Source organism: Lissotriton vulgaris, chromosome 6 (assembly GCF_964263255.1).
Source record: "Lissotriton vulgaris chromosome 6, aLisVul1.2, whole genome shotgun sequence".
Taxonomy (NCBI): Eukaryota; Metazoa; Chordata; class Amphibia; order Caudata; family Salamandridae; genus Lissotriton; species Lissotriton vulgaris.
The window spans coordinates 200,326,734-200,350,814 of NC_141694.1; the positions used below are offsets into that span (position 1 = coordinate 200,326,734).

Sequence of the window (24,081 nt, forward strand, 5' to 3'; positions counted from 1 at the left end):
CAAGCATCCTAACGGCCTTAACGATAGAGAGGATATGCATACCTTTCTATAATTTAACCTACTGTCTCCTGTCCCGTACCCCATCTCTCTATTATGTTGGTCATGTTAATTGTAGCCATTCCTTACCAGTAATTGATAACAGCTAAATATGTAATTTGATGACAATATGAAGAGTGTCCATGAGCTTCTTCTTTTAAACCTGGAATTTTATCTCTTTCCATTATCACTTTTCATACCTCCCTTTCTTTGGTTGCACCAATATCACTTAGCACTTTATAATTGGGATTGCGTATTTGCAATACTAGGTCGTCCAATCCTCCTAGGATTCATCAGGGGCTAAGGATAGTTCCACTATCCATCTTTAACTAGTTCAGCACTAGCACTTCAAATGTTGGATGTTCATATATAATGCAACGTGACATTATTGCATTACATTTCAGCCAGACAGCTTGATTATGAATTCACAGCTAGATACACTAATACTGTAGTAATCTCCGTGGAGGCAAAAAATATATTGCCATTTGTACATTTATTTTAGCATAATATTTATTTATTTATGCAACACAAATAGTATTAAATGACTTTTTGTATAGGGTCTTTTTAACAATTTTAACATATTTATATGTTATTTATTTTGTGCATTGGTGTCACGAATTGAATTGCTATATGTATACATTTTTTAGTTGTATTGATTTAATAACAGCATGCTGCTAGCTTATTTTGCACAATCCAAACGCATTTATGCGGTTATAAATGTTCGTTGTCAATTGAACAAATTGAAAACTTTTTTTATTTTTTTTATGTGCTCAGTAAAATGTGCTGCTAAGTGTGTAAAAGGCCGTTTTTGCAAAGCTACCAATTTTGTGCACATGTAAAACACCTCACATTAGAAGTCTATTTTCTATGTTTACCACTAGAGCACGTGGTGTTATCATGAAAGAAAAAAATGAGTGTGTGCCCTATTTAAAGTGAACACTACTGCATGTCCGCTATGTGATCAAGGGCAGTTCCTGCCCGAAACGCGTCATGCCTACCTGAACTGCGAAATGGATAATAAACGTTTGCTGTGAACACTCTGCAAGCCGTGTGGTGGTCCGTATTTTCTGTGGTTTCAGCCTGGGAAGCAGAAATGGACCTATATATATATATATATCAGCTCCAGTTTGCACCAACAGCGACGGGGCACTAGCGGTGGGTGCCGCTAACACGGTGGTGCACCGTGTATAAATGCCGCTCCAGGTCTCCTCCCCAGCCGGGAAAGAAACAGGCAGCACTCGCGGGGTGTTTCGTCAGTTTTTTTCCAATTTTATTCAAGCGCTTCTCACAGATGCGTTTCGGGTCAAGCCCTTTATCAATGTGTCAACACGAGTGTTGCACAGAAGCTCGTTTTAAAGTGCAGCGTGCAATCTCATACAGAAAGCGAGGTAGGACTACTCGTCAATGTTACACGAGCGCCATCTTGGAATGTGCAAAATAGGCAAAACCATATACATACACACAGTTCATGATTGATAAAGGAACATTGAATATGTTTACATATGTTTGATATTATGCAAACATATTCAACGATGGTATATTGAGCCGTGGATCGGCCTAATCAAGCCGTAAATCGGCAAGACTTGTTTGATACTAATTACACGTGTTTGAAAGATTCTTTTAAAACATTCATAGTTAATGACTGTTCAGTTTCAAACTTTAAATGATGTCCTCATGTATATTTAACACATATAATGATCTCAAAGTGTTAGCATTAAATAGTGGTGAATAATAGTACAGCCCGGTATCAGGCACATCCCCGTTGGTAAATATTGCTGTGGATCGGCTATGGCGGTTCCTATCACTAGAAACCGCAAAAAAGACCTCATGGTGGTGCCGCAATTGGCAATACCATTTCTATAGTGATTGGTGTAGTGGCCCTGGAAATGTATCTATAATCTTATTTTCCTAGGTGAATGGCCAATTCTTCCCCAGTGTTAAGGCCTGTTGGAATTTTGGTTTGCAGGTCAATGATGTATCGGGATTCAAGGCGTCTGAGTTTAGGTAATCTGTTGCCACCCCTTTCGTGTTCTGGGACTTTGTCGACCCCAAAGTATTGCAGATCATCTCTATTGCTACGATGTTTAATAGAGAAATGCTTTGCTACTAGTGATGTCATGTCCTTGTTGGCCAGAGCACGCATGTGCTCAAGGATTCTTAGTTTTACACTTTTGATGGTGCTCCCTATATATTTCAACTTACAGGGGCACATTAAACAATATACCACGTATGGTGTTTGGCATGTAATGAATGAGTTGATGGATCTGCGGTTTTTAAGACCAGGTATTTCATAGCCTAAAACTCTTGCTATATGCACAGGCTTTGCATTTCCCGCATGGGAAAAAGCCTTTAATTTCTGCCACGGTGTTGGTTCTTGTTTTTGGAGTGTCTAGATGTCTGTGTACTGAGAGATCCTTAAGGGATTTTGTTCTCTTAAAAAAGTCACAAGGGGACCATTCAGGATGTCCACCCAATGATCGGGTCGGTTTTCAGAATATGCCAATTTTTTCGTAGAGTTGACTTAAAAAAATTGGCATCACCAGATAAGGTAGTGATTAGACGAAATTTTCCATCTTCACTTTTTTTTATCTTTATTCTGTCTCAGTAGCTCATCCCTTGGTATCCTGGTTACTTTTCTCAGTGTCTGACTCAGGTGGGATGGACTGTAGCCTCTTGCTTTAAATCTTTCAATGCTGTCTTATGCTGCATTTTGGAAGTCTTCCTCCTGGGAGAAGTTGCGCTTAAGGCACAATAGCTCCCCATAAGGAATGCTTCTTTTCAGATTTGTGGGGTGCCCACTGTCAGCATGTAAAATGCTGTTCCCAGCGGTCGGCTTTCAATACAGAGATGTAATCACCTGATTGTTTTTGATGGTTATCTGGAGGTCGAGGTAGCTCACTGCCACTGAGCTCACCTCGCCAGTAAATTGTAAGTTAACATTATTATTGTTCAGGTGAGAGATGTAATCTTTGGTACTTTCTATCGACCCCTTCCGCACCAGAAAGAGGTCGTCTATGTATCTATGCCATTTTACCACATTTGCAGTCCACTCACAATTTCCTGCGGACCAAGCCACCTGCTCCTCACACCAGCCAACGAATACATTTGCGTAGCTGGGGGCGAAGCAGGTGCCCATCGCGGTCCCGGAGATCTGTCTAAATAAGTCCCCCTGAAAATAACATCTTTCTCTTTCACCTGAACAATAATAATGTTAACTTACAATTTACTGGCGAGGTGAGCGCTTGAATAAAATTGGAAAAACCTGACGAAACACCCCGCGAGTGCTGCCTTTTTCTTTCCCTAGATAGAGATAGATATGTTGAACTCTAACCTCCTGCTCTCCTGAGGAACTGTCTATATACTTTTTACCCTATACCAACTGAGGTTACCCAACCATCAATCTGCATCGTGCATTCATGATTTCTTTCATTGTAAATCCAGATTATCAAAAATAAAAATTAAAATTCACAACAACAAAAAAAAAGAAAGAAAATGGCATAGCCACGTTTAAAAATGATTTGAGCCTCAGGACTAGGCCTTTGGCGATTGCAGGCAAAGAAGGAGTTACGTTTTTTTAATCCCACCGAATAGGAACTTTTCTCAGTTCTTATGTAGCAGCATGATGAGGAGATCTAGAGGTGAGTGGTTTGACTTTAAAAAGTAAATACTGCTTATAGAGTAAAGTTGGGGAATTTTGGCAAATGCAAAATGCAAAAATATGTTCTCTTAATTTCGTACAGCTGTGTTTTTTTTATGTGGTTTACAGATCTTGGCATTAGTAATATAGAGGACAATGGAAAAGTAGAAATAAAATATTTTTCAACGTTTTAGGTCTACCTGGTTGTATTAATCCAATTGTACAGGTGTAGATGGCTGATTTGGTAAAGCACTGTAACACGAACAATTAACATGCTAATTAGCAATAGGCTGTATTTACCGAATACAGTGCAATTCATCTTTAAAATGTTTCTTCTTTTTTAAGCAACCTAGGAAGAAAATGATTTTATATATCATTCAAGGATACTACATTCTTTTTCTTTTTTAAGCAACCTAGGAAGAAAATGATTTTATATATCATTCAAGGATACTACATTCTTTTCAAAAGTTCCATCTTGCTCTTAAGAACAATATGATATTACCAGCAGAGGTAGACAGGGCTTTAAAGGCTTAGCTTGTTAAGTTGCTAATTTCGTATGCCATTTGAGGATTTGTTGTTGATTAATGGCATGTAGTTCTGAACTTGTAACAGAAGGTCATCTGTGTTCCAATCGAATTATACGCTCTCTAACTCACTTTGCTACCAGCAGCCTCTGTGGTTGCTCATTACTTGAATGCATCCACATTGGCAACTTCCACGTACTGTAAAGGTGAGGACATCTCTATTCTACCAACTCGAAATGTAAAATGAAGGCAGTGTGGTTTGGTGTGTAATTTTTGTTCCCTGTATAAGATGAAGTTTTAGTTCCTAAAGCTACTGTTTCTGAATTGGTCACAACTAGGGTGAAGTGTTCGATTGACAGAAATTTTCCAATTCCTTTTTAAGTATATTATTAGCTTACATATGGATGTGTGATATATGCAGGCAAAGTCTGAATTTCTGTAGCATTTAAAACGCACAAGAGGTCTTAGCAATGGTAGAGTGCAGAGGGAAGCAGAAATACGCTGGTGAGTTGAGTACCAGCGCATTGGAGAAATAGCGGAAAGGGAATTCAAACGCAGTTTCTTCTGAAAAGAAAACTTCTGCCTGCCCACCTCCTTGTAGATGTCTGAATAAAGGAAATAACTAATAAAACGGACTGGAACGTCTCCTGGTGACCATAGGATGATTGGGATTTCCACAGTAGAAATTCCAGTTGACCCAATATAAATAGTTTCTATAGCTCTGGAACACATTTTTCGTGACATGGGACTTGATGTGTAAGTGCTGCTTGAAATGTAAAGCAGTAAACACCATCGGAAGTAGTTCATACTACAGAATACAAGTGGAATCAACTGGAGTGCTCTATAGTGGTCCTTTTACTAGCAACTTGATCCATTAGAAAACATTTTTTACTGGGCAACTGGAATTTACAACGGCGTTAACAGATTCTTCCTATCAATAGTATTAGGAATAAAGTGTATCCTTCTATTTCCCATCCATTTCCAATTCGCCTCATCCTTACCCCACAATGGTTTAGCTACAGCATCTCCTGCATTGATCTTTTAAGGAGATGGTAAAAAATGCCTCATGCTCCTAACATTTACTGCTCAGAGTGAATGTAAGCAACCCATTTACAAAATCCTGCACAGACTGGGATGATCTTGATTTAGGGGCTTGACTGCAGCCGAGGTGATCAACAGCAGCAATTTCTTTCCTCGTGCCTTGCAGGGGCTGCGCCCACCCAATGATTGGCAACCACATTTCCTTCAAAATACTAAGTAACACCAGTGGCGATGTTACTTAACATTTTAAAACAAATGTGGAAGCAATGCACCAGTCCTGCTGCTGCCTGCCTGATGGATGATGCTCAGAGTCAGACACAGGTCACAGACAGGGCAGGCAGGTTTCTTGTGACACATGCGCTAATGAGCATGTGTCACTTAAAACTTCTACAAGCAGGGCTGAGATGGTGCCAGCCCTGTATTCTCTGTTTGGGGGCTCCTGAAACCGCCTACAAATGACGCCAGGCAGCGTCATATTTCCAAGCAGCCCTGGGCAGGTACAATATAAGCCCTGCACCTCCGAGGCTGCTAATTTCTAAACCTGCAGCATGATGACCCCGCCCTATCCCAAGTCGTCACTGGATGGATTGGAGTCACCATGCATAACTGACCGCACCCATCTCTGTGATGAGATGGGAAAGGTAGGGTATATTTTTTATACTGCCTGCAGCGTTAGTACAATAATTACTGCACTTTGTATTGTGCTGCAATTATTATAGAAAGGCTGCATTTTTATATTAAAAACAAAATGCTTTCATTTCCATTTGACCTGACCTCACATAGTTATGGGACTGAACTCATGACCCTGCGAGGTCGAATGCAACAAAAACACAGTGTCCTGAGAGGTAGAAGTCGGTAGACCATTACAACAAGAATGCACATAGCATTACTTTAAAAGAAAGAAGGAGAATACTCGTTTGTATGACAAAAGATAGTTATTCATCCTTATATTGTAACATTAGTTCCAAGGTCGAATGTATACAGTTGAGAACAGCACTGCATAAATTGAATAGGTGACAACCACATGAAACTTGGTGCATAAACGTGTTTAAAAGTGCAAGTGGCGACGCAAGTGAAGGTGAACAGCGTTGGTGGCGCACTGTGCATAAGGTGCAAATAATTTACAGTGAGTGGCTCAGCGGCGCATGTGACAGTGTGATATCACAGTAGGCAAGGGTAATTTCATTTAATTGTAGAGCCACAAGGGAGGAGTGCGCCTATTGTTTAGGCTGTTAGGTCGACGGTGTTTCGATCGGGGTTAGTTCGGATCATCATCAGGACTTGGTTGTCTGAATGAAGGAGTGCTGGAGTAGGATCCGAATGAATTGAATCCTCTTTTAAGCGAGTATCCTAGGAATGGAGGCCGTGGTAACTTGTGGAACCCCACTCAAGGATCGTCTGCGGGCTGCAGGAGGGTACTTGGTAAGGTCGAGCTCGAGTCACATGCTGTAAACAGAATACACTGCATATGCTTGCGGTGGCGGCTCCTCCTTTAAGGCGGATGAGCGTCGCCCCGCTGCTCAAGAGGAAAAATAAAAGGATAATAACGTTTCGTTATTTTATTTTCCCTAATTCAGCCGGTGGTGAGGCGGGCTGGCCAGAGCAGGGGAGGAGTGGTGTACACTCAGTTGCATTACACAACCTGGTGAGGAACATGCACAGGCTCCCTGTTCCAGCCTGAGCGACGATCCACGCCCGCTCAGCCCAATCACAACGCTGCATTGCAGCATTGCGATTGGCCCAGGGAGCCTGTGTTGCCGGGTGCTTCCTGCTGCCAGCATGGACAGGAAGAGGACGAGGACAGAGAAGAGGTGGCGGCTGGCCGTTAAAGGCCCCCCTCCACCCACGTCCAATAATGGCTACTACTGCATGCTTCTGCTAAGTATTTCTTTTTATAGCATTTCAGCTGGAGTCACAGAGTGGAGCTTTCAGTTTCAGTCTTAGCTCCTCTGAACTGTGGCTGCCTGAGCCTGCGATGGCAGTAACAGGTAGCACATCACCAACCCTATCCTCTTCATCCACCTGCAGGACTGACTGGACATAAGCTGGTAAGTTTAAATTAAATATTTTACTTTCTTAATTCAGTATATAAGGATATTGCATTACCACAAATTTTTAGGAGGTCTATCATGAGTAAATTTGAGCGCTTTACGATAAGTTAGTTTTTGCGTTACGGATGTACTCAAAAAAGTAATGCAACCGTGACGCAAAATTTAGACCTCAACTTATACATTTATGGTTTTAAAGCTCTGCCATAAGGAAACTGGCAACAAGGAGAAATGTGGCATTAAAATCTGTTCTGCTCAATTGTTTAAGTCAGCACTTTAAAATATCTTATGGGGTTAAAACACCTGTGGTAGAGATCTTTGTGTGCCTAGAATATATCAGTGAATAATAATATTGGTAAGATAACTCTGGGGTTAACACATTTGCTTTAGAGATATCGGTTTTATCTAGCCTCGGTTTTGAATCAAAGTAGCATATAGGGTTAATATGTTGCCTGTAAAGCACATCATGCAATATGCAGATGAGAGATTTTTATTTTATGTAGCTAAGTGGGTTACTGCTTTTAACGCAGAGATCCTTTTGTAATTTGCAGTTCATATATTGCAATTATTTTAAAATAGCACAGTGAGCTATGAGGGACATGTGATTCTTACACCTTATAACCTTCAGTGACTTGCGTAACACATCCTGTATACATTTACACACATGATTTATTGTCAATATATAATCTATACATGCAATCTAAAGTGCTTTATCTCCACATATGGATAAATAACACTGTAAAAGAAATAAAAACAAAATAATGGTATTTAAATTGTTATTTGTGTAAATACTGTGACAAACCAGCACATCTGACATTAGTATTGTTCATGCATATGTCGTATATACAGGGACTGATTAAAGTCAAAAGCATGGCTCTCTAAAGTACTTGTGAAGTGATAACAAGCTGTGAGCCTTTCTTTCCACTACATTGCATTTGCATCTAGGTGTGAGGCTCCCCAGTAGAGCCAACGCAGTCTTCGGAGCTTGGCAACCCAGAAATTCTAGGAAATACTGAGTTTTCCTTTAAGAATGCCTATAAGCATTGTATTTTAAGTCCATTTATCACAAAAATAGGGTTGGAAATTGCACCAAAATACACCTATTTTTAAAAATAGTCTCTGAGGGAAAGCCCCCAAACCTGCATATCAACGTCAGGCTCACTCGTTTCACTCGCTCCCTAGCATTCATGGATTCATTTTTCTTATGCCCCACCACTTGCAAATTCCACCAGCGGTCACTGGTGGTTGGAAGATTTCTGGATATGCATCACTAGGATTGACAGCTTCCAGAAGCAAGAGAAATCTGGAGCAAGTGCCTCACAATACAGGTACTTTGTAGGCCCACAACTTTATAAACATGCGCTGATAATATGATAAACAACAAGCAGTATACATTGAGATTCACTTTCCCACTACTGGCAACTTCAGAGCAGAGAAAATTAGAATAAGCATTTTATGGAGACATTGTAATTTGCAATTCGTATGTCTATAAACTATGAGTATCCATCTCAGAGTGGGGGTTTCAGATTAAAGAGATTCAAGCATTTCATAGATTAAATATTAACATACACAATCTCATTTACATGAAACACTAAGTTAAAAAACAAGATACACACCTGCCTGGCTTCAAACTCTAAAACATCCAGACCATATTGAACCCAATTCAAAACAACATATCCACAAAAGCATATATTTGGGGCGCTGTCACTTTATCACTACTTCTTACAAATAGAGGTAATCTGTGCTTTCTAAGCAGACAAGCACTTTGAGAATCTTATACGCCCATAAAGAAGAAAGGAAATATCTTACCAAAAAAGTGGTTAAAAAAACGATTTACAAAAGTTCGGTTCAAATTCAGGGTGTCGGCTAATCCCAAATAATATTCTTTCCTTGGAATCCACTGTGCTTGTTCAATGTCTTTGCAATCGAGGCACGGATAATACAGACGCAGAAAGGTCCCCTGCAAGAAAAAAAAAAAAAAACATTTTTTTATGGTTGTGAAGATTTGAATAAAACTAAATTAAGAAAGCTGAGCATTAATCTGAATATGGATTGCATTGATCAGGACGAATTACTATGCCAAAATACTGCAAAATCCAATTATAACATATGGTAGAAACCATAAAGACAACATCTTCAAAGCTCATGAGTAGTAGCATACTCCGGGTGACATTAAACAGTTTTCATTAAAGATGGATCCACAAAATAGTTTTGTTTGATGATTCACATGTAGTTTTCTCAAACATGTTTCTTTTGGGAACATTTAGTTTTATCTTTGCTTGAATTGTAGACAAAAACATTCGCCCATCAACTGGCAATGACGCAATGTATATAAGCTATCCACAAGGATGACTCGCATGGGTTATCCAGGAAACGGAAACTATTCAGTGCTTGTAAAACAGACACGTTTCTTAACTTTTGTTTGCGCTATAAGGAGCCATCTCAGGCACAAATGCGTAAACACACATTGCTGTTAGTGTTGGCCAGAAAAGAAATTAAACATGTATTTTTTTTCAACAGATTTTATATGTCTGTACGCACATATGCAGAGCTCCGAATCTCGGAGTCAGTCAGTCAAAATCTTTATTCGATTTCCATTATTCGAAGAAAACCATAAAAGTACAAAGTTTACATTTTCACATTTTTAAAAAGAAAATACAGGATTATGACTTAGGAAATAAAACATTAAATAATTAGTTAAGATTTGGGCGATGGTTTACACAAAATTGTAAAAAACAGACAATGGATTTTGCATACAATTCATTTTCTAACATCTGTAGTGCTAGGAAAGCTGGACGGGAAGTTCGAAGACCCATTTGCCTCAGTATTGGAACAATCCAGCGTCTACGTGGAGCCTCATAGAACTTGCAGAACAATGAAACATGGATTGAGGATTGCAGAGAATTACAATCACATGGGCATGATGGTAGGTTTTTAGTCCAGTCATTCTGTTTTGGGAACGAGATCAGCCTATAGAAGGTGTTAAATCTCAATCGAGTCAGCAAGAATTTCTCAAAATGAGTCAGGCTATATTTCAAATATGGCTGGATCGATGGGGTAGTTTGAATAGTCAGCAGGTGTTGCACTGAAGATTTTCCTATTTCTTGGGCTAAACGAAGGTTGCCCAAATGGAGGAGAGAGATCCTTTTTAACTCTTTTCTGGGTATTTTAGAGATGGTACAAGGATGTGAAAAAGATCTCTGAAGGCCTAGATCGTTGAAAAAGGACTTTACATACGCTAACCATTTGATCTTTAGGGTGTTATCAAGAAGGATACATTCCTCTACACTGTTCGGTGGTCCAGATACGCCGCCACAGCTTTATTGGCTGGATCTTTAGAATATCAGATATATAGGCATTTGTAATGTCAAATCACGTAGAAATATAATCAATTCGATGCTCCTGGACGCATAAATAATCACTGTCGGCTGACAGAGTGCCATTACCAAGTGGTGCCGGAATACGTAATACGCCTCGTGTTACTTCGAGGTGTCCTGTAGCACGTTGGTGTTATTTCACATTGATTATTATAGTGTTACCTTACATTGATGTTACCTCCGCTACTTGCAATGCTTTGACCTGGACATATGTGAACTGATGGTAAAGAACCCCCAATTTGATACTCATCCAGCAGCATACTTTTCAAACTACTCAGCCGGGTCATATGGACTGTGATTATTTATGCGTCCAGGAGCATCGAATTGATTATATTTCTACGTGATTTGACATTACAAATGCTGTTACACCTTACCCCATTAGCCTTGAAAAAGTCCCTGTACTAATTCATAGTACGGACGAAACACGTGTCGGTTGTTTTATCAAGTGGATAATCACTTAAGAAATTAATAAAGGAAAAGATGAAATAAAACATGAACTTTACTTATCTATTTGTCCTGCATCCTATTTGGAATTACTGACATCGCTTGGATTTGCTGTTGCCTGGACTCTACATTGTAATAGTCCACATTATACTAACATTGTAGGATTGTGCTCTCCTGATCACTGTTGCCTATGTGTTAACTTGTCAATCCTTTGGCTTGAGAAGTTGTGTTCCCTCCTGGTAGTGGGGGATATTGGTCTATGTAGCACTCCGTCTCTGATATTGTGAGAGATTTTATTGACTGTCCAGTATTGTTCTTTGGTTTTACCAATAATAGTGAATGTGCGGTCTTTTCCAACTTTTTGTAAACACCACTACCAATCTGTATATATAATATCAGATATATGATCAGTCCAAGTTCTAAGTGGCAGCCGTATATCGTTGTACTCTGGGGGACCGACAGGAGGTAACGGAGGAAAGAATTCTCTACTCTCTGTAAGATTTCAGTGTTTAGATACCCCCATAGACCCGAACCATAGATGGCAACACTGGTACATTTGGAATAGTAGATCTTTAACATTTCTTCTTGCGACCTCTTGCCTAACTTTTGGGCAAATGCCACAAGTGCCTTCGTGGTCCTCAAAAAAGCTAGCTTCCTAGCTTGGATTGCCTTTACCCAGTTTAGCTTATTGTCTATCAAGATCCCTAAATATGGATAGGATGTTGTGGTCTCTAAGCTTATATTGTTAACAAGTAAATCTTTTATTTTAGTTTTTTTTTATGCTTGAGCCAATATGCATAGTAAACGTCTTTTTTATTGTGATTTTAAGATTTAGTGAGCTCAAAAATTGCAATAGCTTGTCAATGAGCGTTGGAGCTGTACTGGGGTTCTTGCCAAGATGACGGCGTCGTCGGCATACAGAAGTGCCGGTATCGGTCGACGCCGTGTTGCCGGTAAATCTTGGTCCGCTCTTATCAACTCAGACTCCAGCCCATTTGTGTACAGTGTGAATAGGAGGCGGGCCAGAACACACCCCTGTCTGACCCCCCTCTCTATCCTGAAGGACTCGGTCAGCTCTCCCTCTATTCCGACTCATCTGCCAGGGTGAGATACGGGGTAGAGTTCTCTTAAGAAATTTACCAGCGGGGGGGGATCTACCCCCATCTCTAAACTTATAGCCCACATTTGAGTGACTGACACAGTCAGGCAGCTGTCAGATCTACGTAGACCATATGTAGGTGTCCTCCCTTAGCTGAGACGTATTTCCCTATTAAAAGGGAAAGATTCAGAGCTTGATCGACCGTGCCAAGACCTCCTCGAAAGCCATATTGTAGGTCTGATAATATACTATTATCAGCCGCCCAGACCTGGAGACGGACTAACAATATACATCCAGCAATTTTACCAAGGGAATCCAAAAGCGATATAGGCCGATAACAGGCCGTGCTATGGCGATCGCCTTTTTTAAAGATTGGTATCAGAATTGACCTGGACCATGACTCGACTAAACCTATGCTACTAGCTGCTTCCAATACACTCATTAAAATAGGGGACCACAAATCCGAATTGTATTTAAAAAAGTCCACTAGGACACCGTCGGGACCTGGGGCCTTACCAGATTTTGACGTTTTAAGAGCTGTGATGACTTCTTGGTGTGTGAATGTTAACCTTAAAGGATAGTTAGTTTGCTTCAATGGCTCCAAGGGGCCTGTTGGACTACAAAGGCTATCATCATCTTTTCTAAAGATGGTTGAAAAATGTTCAACCCAGGCAGAGGCATCTATCGCCACCTCCAACATCGGGTGGTCATTACCATCACTGAGGAAAGGAGATTTAACTATCCTCCAAAATGTAGTATTATCTCTTATGATGCAGCTCTTGTGAAGTTGCTTCCATAAGGTATCCTTTATCTGGTTTTTACAATTTTTTTGTGCTAGCTTATAGGTTTTCCTTAGTTCCGCTATTTCTACTCTGTCCCTATTTTCCTTTGTTAAGGCTACCTTTAAGTTTGTGTACGCTTTTGTGCACGCTGTATTAAACCAACCCCTCGTAGCGGGTCCTTTTGTTTTCTTCTTACATAGTAATTCATCTCTGATGGTTTTTGTAATAACATCAAAACTAGTCAATATCATCTTAGGGGTAGCAGATAGATCTAAACAGGTAAGCACAGAAGGCAAAGCTTTCTTTAATATATTCTGCAGTAACAGTTCTTGGTCTACCTTACCCCATTTTAAGGAAAAACCATTAAGTCTATCTAAAGTTAGAGATTGCTGATCCAGGATACTCCAGTAAGTTTTCTTCGTCATAACAGAGGGGATACTTATTTGGACTCTATTCGGAAAGTGGTCACTAACTGCGTTCACAATTGTTTCAAAAGTGCCTACTCTTGGTGCACTACTATTTAGGCTGAGAACAAAGTCAATTATGCTATTAGAACCTCTCCCATTAAAGGTTGTTGAAAAGGAGACAGGAGGGGAGATTCTTTCATTAGCAAAACCTAAATTCGTAGCTGTCATTATTTCATTCAGGAGGTCTCCACTGGTCATATGTGAGAAATGTGTCAGGTTATTATCGCCCTCAAATCCACAATTTTTAGTGCCGCTATCTTTACACAATGTCAAATTAAAATCACCGCCCCATACTAATGTTACAGACTTTTTACTATATTATTGAGATAGGTCCTGAATTAAAATAAAGATTTTATTTAAAACATAATTTAAATCCAATGTATTCAAATTGTTATAAAAATTTATGATAATAGAAAGGGTCACCGTGTTATGGAATGTCATGAGGACCTGCAAATTTGTTTCTAGCCTTAAGACCTCTATTTTGTCAACAGGGATTTCATTGGATATGTAGGTTATCAAACCCCCCTTTGCTCTCCCATAGGGGGACGGAGCAGATTCTGAGAAATACGTTTTGTATCCCAACAGATGTAATGGGGTACGTAGCCACGTTTCCTGTAATCCAATAATATTATGTGTTGTTACTTGTGCTCTCCAGTTATAATTTATAAATTTATTCTGTAGTCCAGCCACATTCCAAAAAATAATGTCTAATATAAATTTCTTACTAACTATTCCCGGGAAGGGATTGGAATTTGGTGGAGACTTAACGATCTGGGGCGTTATAGATAAGAAGGGCTGTTCAACGGTTCTCTTCTCAGATACAGCTACCACATCTCCTATAGGTCTCAGGCTCATTGGGGCGTGGATACTAGGTGAAAGGCCTTCAGTGACATTTAATAAATCTACAGGGTTTGGTACACATGGGACTGTGGGGGATATGTTGTTAAGTCAATCTACCCCATCTAAACCCGTGAATGCGGCAAATCGGTTTGAGGTATGGATGTTGAAGATTGGGCCCCTCAGAATATTCTGGTGTGTGTACAACGATCTTGGTTGCTGGGGTAATAGGGACCTAGGATAAAAGTAGCTCAAATCATGTACCCTAATTCCCATCCCTCCACCCTCTTGGTACCAGTCATTAAGATATGTAATGACTCTACAGTCCCTAAAATTGATGATTATGATATCACCCTGAATGTCTTTAGGACTCTGTCCTACCCAGCTGCGCCTTCTCACATGGAGTATTTCCCCGTTTATATTGGGGGGTAATGGCCTGTTGTTCCTAAACCAATACATGGCTTTATTTTTAAGTTCGGAATACCCCTCGATTTTCCCAGTCGTCAATTCTGGGACTCCCGACATTACCGCAACGTATGGAGCTGCTTCTGGCGGCAGGTCTATTTGTAAATTGGGGCCATTGGGATTCCTGAATTTTAACTTCTCTGTAGAACTGTTTCCCTTACTATCCACTGGCTTATTTACATGTTCGGCCGACCCTCTCGTCTTGGATGTTTTTTAGCTCACTGCTTATTTTCTTTGGAGCTGATGTTTTATCATGCAGTGGATTTGGGGTTTCTAATGATTTATTCACCTTACTTAGATCACACATCCCGGATTCCGGTGTCTGTGTTTTTCTATTTATTAATTCCTTTAAAAGGGCTGTGTTTGAGCTAATAGCTGTTTCTATTACCTCCAGATGGTTAGCTAGCCTTTTAACTCTTTCCACCGTGGGAAGCAGTAAAGATTTCACCAAAACTTCGATGTTCCCCATTAGCTCTACATTTAGGGGCAAGGGGGGGGTCGGTGTCTGAGCAGAAGCTATAGCGATACCTGTAATGCACTTAGTTGGAGGGTATCTAGATATTTTGGGTAATTTCGCCTGCCTACCCTTCTGTCTAGGTCCCCCCCTCTTTCTCTTTAGTGAATGCCCTTTAGGTTGTCTTTGCAGGTTGTTTCTTGGATGAGATTTCGGGATTAGGTAGCAAGGATTCTTCAGATATTATTTCTAGTACGGAATCTATACTAGGATCCTTGTTACTAAGAGACCTGCTGGCCTCGAATGATGTTGTAACATCTCGGAGTAGGGAGGGAATGCTGATGTCATCATGTAGAGGTTTTTCCTTCCCTAATAATGGAATCGGGCTAGTCGCTAGTTGGAGGGGTCCCAACGATGAGCGTCTGTTCTGAAGTTCAGTGGAGAGGCGGCGCTCAGTGATGGCTATTTCCTTTTCCAGCACTGAGGCCGCCCTCGTGATGAACTGATTGAGGGTTCCCCTCACAGAACCACCCACTAGGGAATTTCTTCCCTTAGCCCTTCTTGAAGACATGATCCCTGGTACTCTTGCACCAGTTCACAGTGTGAGCAGTGGTATGGTCAATAGTAGTGGGACCAGACCCTTAACAATATAGAGGAGGGTCAGTTACTTAAATAAATTACAGATCAGGTACCTTAAAGTTATAGAATCACAGATGGCATGTATTTCAGGGAAGGAGAATAAAAGGGTATGCCCAGCTCAGCCTCTTCTAGCCTCTGAGGGCCCGCCCTTTGCCCGGGCTTAGCCCGGCGCTGCCTGCGCACTACCGCGATGCGGGGGTGGGGCTGTTATTTATGCGCCTCCTGGTGCGATTGCCCCATTATCGGCTTCCAGCCACACAGGCTGCTGGGAGGTGGAGTCCCCAGGGCCGTTCTCCGCACAGCGGCCGCACTCCGGTGTTGAGAGTGTGCGGCAGCGGGAGGCGGGCGGGCGTGGCAGCCTAAGCGGCGAGGTGCTAAAGAGTCTGTGGCAGCAGGTAGGGCCTCATGATTCTCAAAATGTTTTTTCAAGTTCCCCGGAGTCATCAGCATCAATAGGAAAACAATATCAGCAGACTTTTACTAAGAACACAAACACCCCTCCCCCTCCTCCTCCCTCCCCCCCCCCCCCCCCCCCCAAGTACGCCGCTGCCAATGCACATATACAGGAAAGTATCTATGAATAACATGTCCAGTTCAGTAAGATACTTCTCAAATTGTCCAAAGTTCCAGTTGTCAAAGCGTCGGATGGGCAACCCATCCGGGCAGAGGATCCACGTCCAGCTCTCGATAATCAGCCCACCTCTCGCAAATTTTAAAGTGTTTGCGAGGGCACCCCCTGGCCAAAAACACAGGCTGCTCCAATCCCATGCAGAAGTACATTCTGTTCCTCCCGGCAGCCAGCAACGGGGCGCAGGGCGCCTTCCAAGCCCTGGCAATGTCTCGCTTGGCCAAGGAAAGTCCCAGGAGTAATAGGTGACGTTTGTAAGTGCTAACCCCAATCCCCTCCATAACATGCAGCAAAGCCAATTTAGGGTCACGGGGAAGCTCCCAGGCAAGCACCTCAGAAACAGCTAAACACCCTAGTCCAGAATCTAGATAGTGCAGTACACCCCCATAAAGTGTGTAGTAACGTACCCACTTCTGATCCACAGCAGAGACAGTCAGGGGAACCAACCGTTCCCGCCCTCCACAAACTCTGTAGGGGGAAATAAGTGCGATGGAGGTACTTAAACTGGATCAGTCGCAGACGTATAGAGATTGCTGCCCCCCTCGGGCTTGCCAGGGCCTCCGCCCAATCCTCTTCCTCCAAGTCCCCCTCCCACGTGGACTTAAGTCTGTGCAAGTCAGAAGAGCAGTGATGCACTAGTGTCTGATAAATACGGGAGAGCTTCTTATTATGGCAGTTCCCCCATAACCAGCTTGGCCTCCAGGGGACTAAATTCGGGAAGACTCTCCAGATCAGCCAAGTGGGGCGTCAAAGCATTTCGGAACTGGACGTATTTAAAAAACTGAGCGGGGCAACCCAAATTTGTCCTGGAAATTCTGAAATGACTTCAGGGAAAGGCCTGACATCTCGTCCCCTAGTGTAGAAATGCCAATCGCAACCCATCCTTCAAAGCCCAGTAGGGCGTCCAGGTGGGGCAGGCGACCATTGCGCCAGAGGGGGGGGGGGGGGGGGGGTGGGGTGGTCTCCCGAGTAAGCACATTGTACCATCCCATCCTGCGTAGCGCAGCCCTCCAAATGTGAAACACCACCTGGGTGCCGCAGGAAGGCACCCTCTCAGCGGCGCCAAGTACAGTAGTGCGTGCACAGACGCAGATCCCATGACAAACCGTACTACCACATATGCCGGGTCATTCCGATCGCCATACCACCAATCATTGAGGACCATCAGGTGCGCCGCTTGGTAGTAGGAAAGCACGTCAGATGTAGACAGCCCCCAGGTATAGGAGGATAGAAAGCACGTTTGCAGCGCCATGCGCACCGCTCCCCCAGCCCACAGAAACCCCCCCAGCTCTGAATTGACCTGCTGGAATCAGTGGGGCGGAAACAGATGCGGATGATTTTGGAGTTGATAGACCAGACGAGGGAGCGCCACCATCTTAAAGATTGCAGACCTGCCATAGATGGTCAGCGGCATATGGGTCCTCGCGTGTGGGATCCCACACCGGGGCAAGATTCCGCTCCCGGGAGGCAGCCACATCTTCCGATAATTAGACCCCCAAATATTTCACTCCATCCGTCGCGCGTCTACGACCCGACGCCCACCCTCCCACTTGCTGCTGCCCCCCCCCCCCCCCAAGTACCCAAAGTGTGGACTTACCCAGATTCATATAGAGGCCAGATGTTTCACAGAAAATCTGCAGTATGCACAGCAGCCGCGGCCCCTAGTGCTCCAGGTCCGTAAGGAAAAAAAAAGGACATCGTCTGCATACAAAGCTATTTTGTCAGTTAGATCCGCCGACCATCGAAAGCCTTTAAGTTGAGCATCTATGCGCACCCACGCCGATATGGGCTCCATGGCTAGTGCAAACAAGTAGGTGGAGAGGGGACAGCCTTGACGCGTCCCCCACCACACCGAAAAGGATCGGGACACTGCACCACCCACCGAAGCTGTGAGCTCAGTGTAGAGCAGCTGTACGTACGCCAAAAATCGTGGGCCCAGGTTAATCCGTCGTAACAAGGCAAACAAGTAAGTCCAACTCAAAGGAGTCGAACGTGCGGTCCATGTCCGCCAAAAAAAGGGTGGCCTGCTCCCCCAGCCTCCTCCAGGCAGATACCGCAACATGAGCGCGCCGAATATTATGACGAGTGGCCCGTCGAGGCATAAAGCCCGCCTGGTCCGGGTGGACCAAATCTATGATATGGGGTTTGAGTCGATTGGCCAAAGCCTTAGCCAAGACCATGGCTTCCGTATTAAGCAGTGAGATCGGGCGGTATGACGCGTGGGTCTCAGGAGGTCTACCCGGCTTCAGGAAGACAACCACCTCCACATGCCGCCAGTCCGGAGGGAGCACTCCGCTCTCACAAGTCTCCTCCACGACTGGACGGAGGTGAGGAACCAGCTGCACATGAAATCGCCGGAAAAATTCACACGGGAAGCCATTCGGGCCCGGTGCCTTTCCAGGCTTCAGCTCACCCAATTAGTCGTCAGTCAGAGGTACATCCAGACTATCTCGCACCTCATCTGAGACCCCCCCCGCGGGGGAAGATCATCAAAGCGCTGGACTACATCGGCCGCCAGGCATTCCTGGGAGGCATAAAGCCCCTCATAATATGCAGCAAAGCTCTCCGCAATCGCCGGGGGTTCGAGTATGGGTGCTCCCTCAGGATCCGAAATCCGAGGCAGCGGCTAAGCGTGAAGAGTACCCTGACACAGGCGGTGTAACATTTTACATGATTTGTCCCCCCACTGATACACTCAGCTGCGAGTAGCCAGCCAAGCCTACTTAGCCTCCTCCATCAAAACTGCTGTATATTGCTGCTGGGCCAAGACCAGCTGTCTTCTAGCGAGGCCACCACCCACCTCGCGGCTCCTACGCTCCAGCTCCTCTAGGGCCGCCTCGTGCTGCACTAAGGCCTGACGTTGCTCTCTACGAGCCGCCGCGCACCAGGAGATGTCAAACCCCCGCAGAGTGGGCTTTAGAGCCTCCCAAAGGGTAGTCAGGGAATCCACCGAGCCAGTGTTGGAGGAAAAGGTAGTAATCTAAAATGAAACATGTATTTTTAATGATCACACCGACATTTTCCAAATCTTATTGAATAGAACATTGGGCACAATTCACTACAGAGAATATTTTGCACCTAGTGATTTACGCCTTCTTACTACTTTCTGGAATTCACCAATATTCCCAGTAGTACACGAGGTAGAACGCGCCAAGCGCTGGTTATTCAGAACAATCCCCTGGGCTCCTATTCCAGCTGTGCAGTGTTCGCCATAGCAAAGAACCCCGCACAGGGGGAAGAGCCTGTGGTGCAAATCAAATGTTTCCTTCTCCGTGACGAAAATATACTTCCCCGTGGAGAACTGCCTCAGCCTAAGGCGCCCCCAATATGCAGGCGAATCGAAGGGGAGTTTTCAGTTTTGTGCTGGAGTAAATTTCTGGCCTTTTCCAGGGTGGAAAGGGCATGGAGAGGAGCTTGTTAACGCCCACAAATGTATAGGTTAGTGTGTGGGCGTTGTTAAGCTACAGCCTGGTCTGGTGGCTCAGTGGATTTATGCGTCTGCTGCAGGGGCCTGTGTTTGACCTCATGGGCACAGGTCCAAATCCCTGCGGGTCCACTCATTCATCCATCCATCCATCCATCCATCCATCTGAGGTCAGTAAAATGAGTACCATTGAGTTGGGTAACAACAAACACCTGTTATTCATCGCCAAGATACCCAAAGTGGTGAACCTGCGCTTTACAAATACACATGTTATGTTATGGCAAAAACGCCCACTTCCCACCCCTTATTTGGGATTTACGGAGATCTCCGCACTTGTAAACGGATACAAACTTTCCAAGTGTTCCTTTCAGGCAGGCGGCAAAAAAAACAACATTTTTAACTTTGTGAAAAGGATCCATAGTGTTTTATTTTATTAGTTTAGAAAAAAAAGAAGTGCAAGTACCTATGGTTATAGTCAGAGGAGGAATTGTGTGGTAATGGAGGACCAAATACCAAGGTCGAATTGTCTAAATTATGTAGAAGGCAAACTAAAATAAACTAAACTGTGCGATGCATTCTGTACCACTAATATCACCATTTAAAAATATAATGACACAAAAGGGATCCCAGCTCTATGCAAAATACAAAAGGTTTCCTAAAGAAATGTCCACACAGTCACCAAATTCTATAAAAAAATGTTAGACAATAAATGATTTTCTTTTGGATTGAACTACATAAATTCTATTGTATCTGCACTGTCCCTTTTAACTCCAAAGAAATGTAAGTAAAACAAATTATATAATGCTGCACACGGCAGAAGAGAAGTGTGCACACTTTTCGTAATGAAAGTCTTGCATCTTCGAATCTGTAAATCCTAGCTACATTTTATGCCTACTCTATAGCTTCAGGATAATTTTGTGCCAACTCTAAGCGTTAAAGAGCCGCCTTGCAAAACAGTAGCCAAGATATGCATAAGGTGTCTCGCCCAGAGGCACAGTAAGATTCAAGATTTCAGACAATTTCCGATCTTAAAAAGAAAAGTAAAATGTTTAAAATGTTCTGCATTGCGAGTGCCTTTTGTAATACCGCATGAGTTGACCATAGTGTCTGTTGTGTAACATGACTTTGTACGAATAATAAAGCAACAGTTTCATCATTTCCACTCTGTCTGTAGTACTCTCTGTGCAGGCTGCTTCCATATAAGTCACGTGGGTAAATACTGTCTCAGCAAAGATTGAATTCACCCCTTATTATCAAGTAAAGCAATTGGTGACTAATTAACCTCTTAAGAATCTGCCACTGTGGTGCACTGCGTGGCTCGTTTTTGTGGTCGAGACTAGCGCAGCGCGCATGCGCTACTCTAGGAAAACGAGCTTTTGAAATCACTCTGGACTCTGCCCACGGCCTGCGGTTACGAGCAGCGGCGAGCAGTGTGCTATCTGTTTTTCGCAGGGAGCAGCGGGCACGAGCGTGCGAGCGCACCACTCCTGGGCTTGTTTGCACTCAGTTTTCTTGACTTCCTATCTCCTTACCATTGTCTTGAAGTACGCAAGTTTGTACTTGTGGGCTTGAAACGCTGCATGTGACAAGTGGCCCCTCGAGGGCTAAAACAACTCAGCTTTTAAAGCTGCCTTTTTCCAGCTCGGTTCCCAGTGCCTTTACCCAGTGGGTCCCACCTCCATTTATGCTGCAGATTTCTCCAAATTGCAGACACCTTCATTGGCCCACAGCTTCCCCTTACGCAAGACTGCCATAAATGCGCATGTGGGTTCCAAACTGGGGGCTCAGGCGTTTTTGAAGTGCGGTTCATTGGCTAGCCGACAGAGCTGCTCACTGACCCCACACTAAACACAAAGCTGCATTATTTCAAGCGAGCACACAGACTTTAGAAACATCTCAAATTTGTTGCACCCCTTTAAGGGTTCCCTTTTAACTCCCCGAGTACCTCCGATTGAGACATATCCACATTAAACGTGTACAGTTCCACACTGCAGAGAAGTTTCTTAATGGAAAGTGGTGTTTCCGGGGCCCTGGAGTGCGCACAGACAGGTAACCCGGAAGTGTCTCATGCCTGGGATATGCTGAATAAATGAGACATGTAGATACAGGGTTGTTCTGAGGAAATATACATTTTATGATCAAGAAATGTTCCCCAACGTGTACCCCACCGTCTCCATGTACGAGCTTAAAGTGCATGTAACTTCCCTCCTGTGCCAGCTATGAAGACGCAAATACATTTGCGTCCAACGTTAACATGTCCTCTTTCAGATCCACCCTGAACGGGTTGAATACTCCGTTTCTAAGTATGCCATGCCAACGTCTTTTTGTGGTGTACTTTACACGTTTTTCAGCTCTGGCGAAGTAGGCCTCTGAATTCTGCCATCGAGCCTTTTTCTGCCTTCTGACTCTGAACGCCTCAGCCTGGGCTGCCTCTGTACCCATGACCTCTGCCTTACTCCCTGCGCGGCTAACGGCGCTTAGCTCAGCCTGCTGCCTGCCAAGACTGTATTCAACCTTCGAATTATCTGCTCCGCTCCTCAAACATACATTCCTGCCTACTAGTTCAAGTAAACATCCTTCCAGCTGCAGAGCAAAGGGCCCGGTCTCACTGTCTCCGTGCAAGTAATTCATAGCTTCTGTTACCATGGTAGGCCCATGCCCCCTCGCATCTCATGCAGACACGTAGACGCTTATACACGCACTCACAGTCAGTATAGAATAGCCTCTGCCCAAGAGACCTTTCCCTCTAGATAATATGGTTCCCAAACATCAGATATCAGATATGATATAGGTACGAGTTGATCTGACATGCCAGACTTCTGTCTCTTTCCGCTAGTGTAAATGTCAAGTCCCCTGCACCCTCCAGCTCCACGTCAATCACACGTCATGCAGCTGCGCGCGCATCCAGACCTCAGATTTCTGCTGACATTGCAAGATTCTGCTATGTACCCACCTACTTGTGACACTTACATGTGACGTTCCTAGCACACACCCCTATGTTCACGCCTAGTTCACGCCTTTTGATTACGTATTGCTAACACGTGTGTGTTTTTATCTTGTTTCTCTCAGCTGTTACGCCTACTGTATTGGTATTCATTATATGGTTTAAGTATAAAAGTTATGTCTTGTCAATAAAGTATGCTCTATCCCTTCCTGCACCCCAGTGGTGTCAGGAACCCGATATCCGGTACCAGAACCATTCCTTTTTAAGGAATAAAACCCCTAAGAACTCTAACACCACGGACTCTGCATCTTTCTTTCCGATTGAGTTATTTTTGTTTAAGTACTTACCTGCATAGAAATTAGGACGGTAAATCAAATATTTACCACAGTTCAGGAGAGATATTCCGATCCTGGCCCTCGGAGTATAATACCTAAAGCCCCGCGTCCATTTCTAGTCTTGGTTGTTGGTCATAGTGAGTTTGTTGACACAAAGCAGATGAAAGACCTCGTGTGAAGGCTGCCATCGGTTGGTCCGTATCTCACTCACTGATGGACCAGGAGCTTTATCAGGGCTCTCTCAAAGGTTTCAAGCACACAGAACTACTTCCAGTAGAAGGTGTCCCTTGGGAATGTTGTCTGCAAAACGGTAGGTCTGTGTAAATGTAATGGCCGTTCCATCGGAAAAGCCACTGTCTGTAAATAACAGTGCACTGCCGCACGATGCTTTAGTTACATTAAAAAAAAATGCTCATCTCATATCAATTAAAGCTAGGTGAAAGCTAGGTGACCTGTGAATGTTTGTCGTTCTAAAAAGTTGGTTGTGTTTCTGAAACGTTTGGGACGGTAAATCAAATATTTACCACATTATTTTGGCGCCCGAACAGGGACCCCTCCCCCACCTTACGCACCGGTTGGTGCGTTGCAACCTTTGCCCCCTGCCATAAGTCAAGACGGACAATTACGCGTACCCGCAGGATTTCCTGTATCTCCCTCTGGCCCACGGAGGTGACGGAGACTGCGATCAGCACCCAGACGAGGCGGTGAGGAGTGCGGAGGATCCCGACCAGAGCCTAGCCGAAAGAAGCAAGGTCCGAGGTGTCAAGAGGCCCACCAGTTTCCGAAGTATTCACGTGTCGAGTCGAGTCCGGTCCAGTCCAGTCCAGTCGAGTTTTCCGAGGCCTTCCGTTCCGTGCTTCCCGGTGAGTACCATTGCTGGGGACGTATCTAGACGGGTGC

At 43.7% G+C, this 24,081-nt stretch overlaps 1 protein-coding gene across 3 annotated transcripts in view; it reads right to left on the reverse strand.

Moving 5' to 3' along the window:
* The window catches only part of PLA2G7 (phospholipase A2 group VII), a 345,622-nt gene that overhangs the window by 212,722 nt on the left and 108,819 nt on the right, over positions 1-24,081 (reverse strand). For all 3 annotated transcript variants that reach the window (XM_086926243.1, XM_086926241.1, XM_086926242.1), the window contains exon 3: positions 9,096-9,246. In XM_086926243.1, coding sequence (XP_086782369.1) covers positions 9,096-9,246 — 151 coding nt within the window. The remainder of the gene's footprint in view (positions 1-9,095; positions 9,247-24,081) is intronic.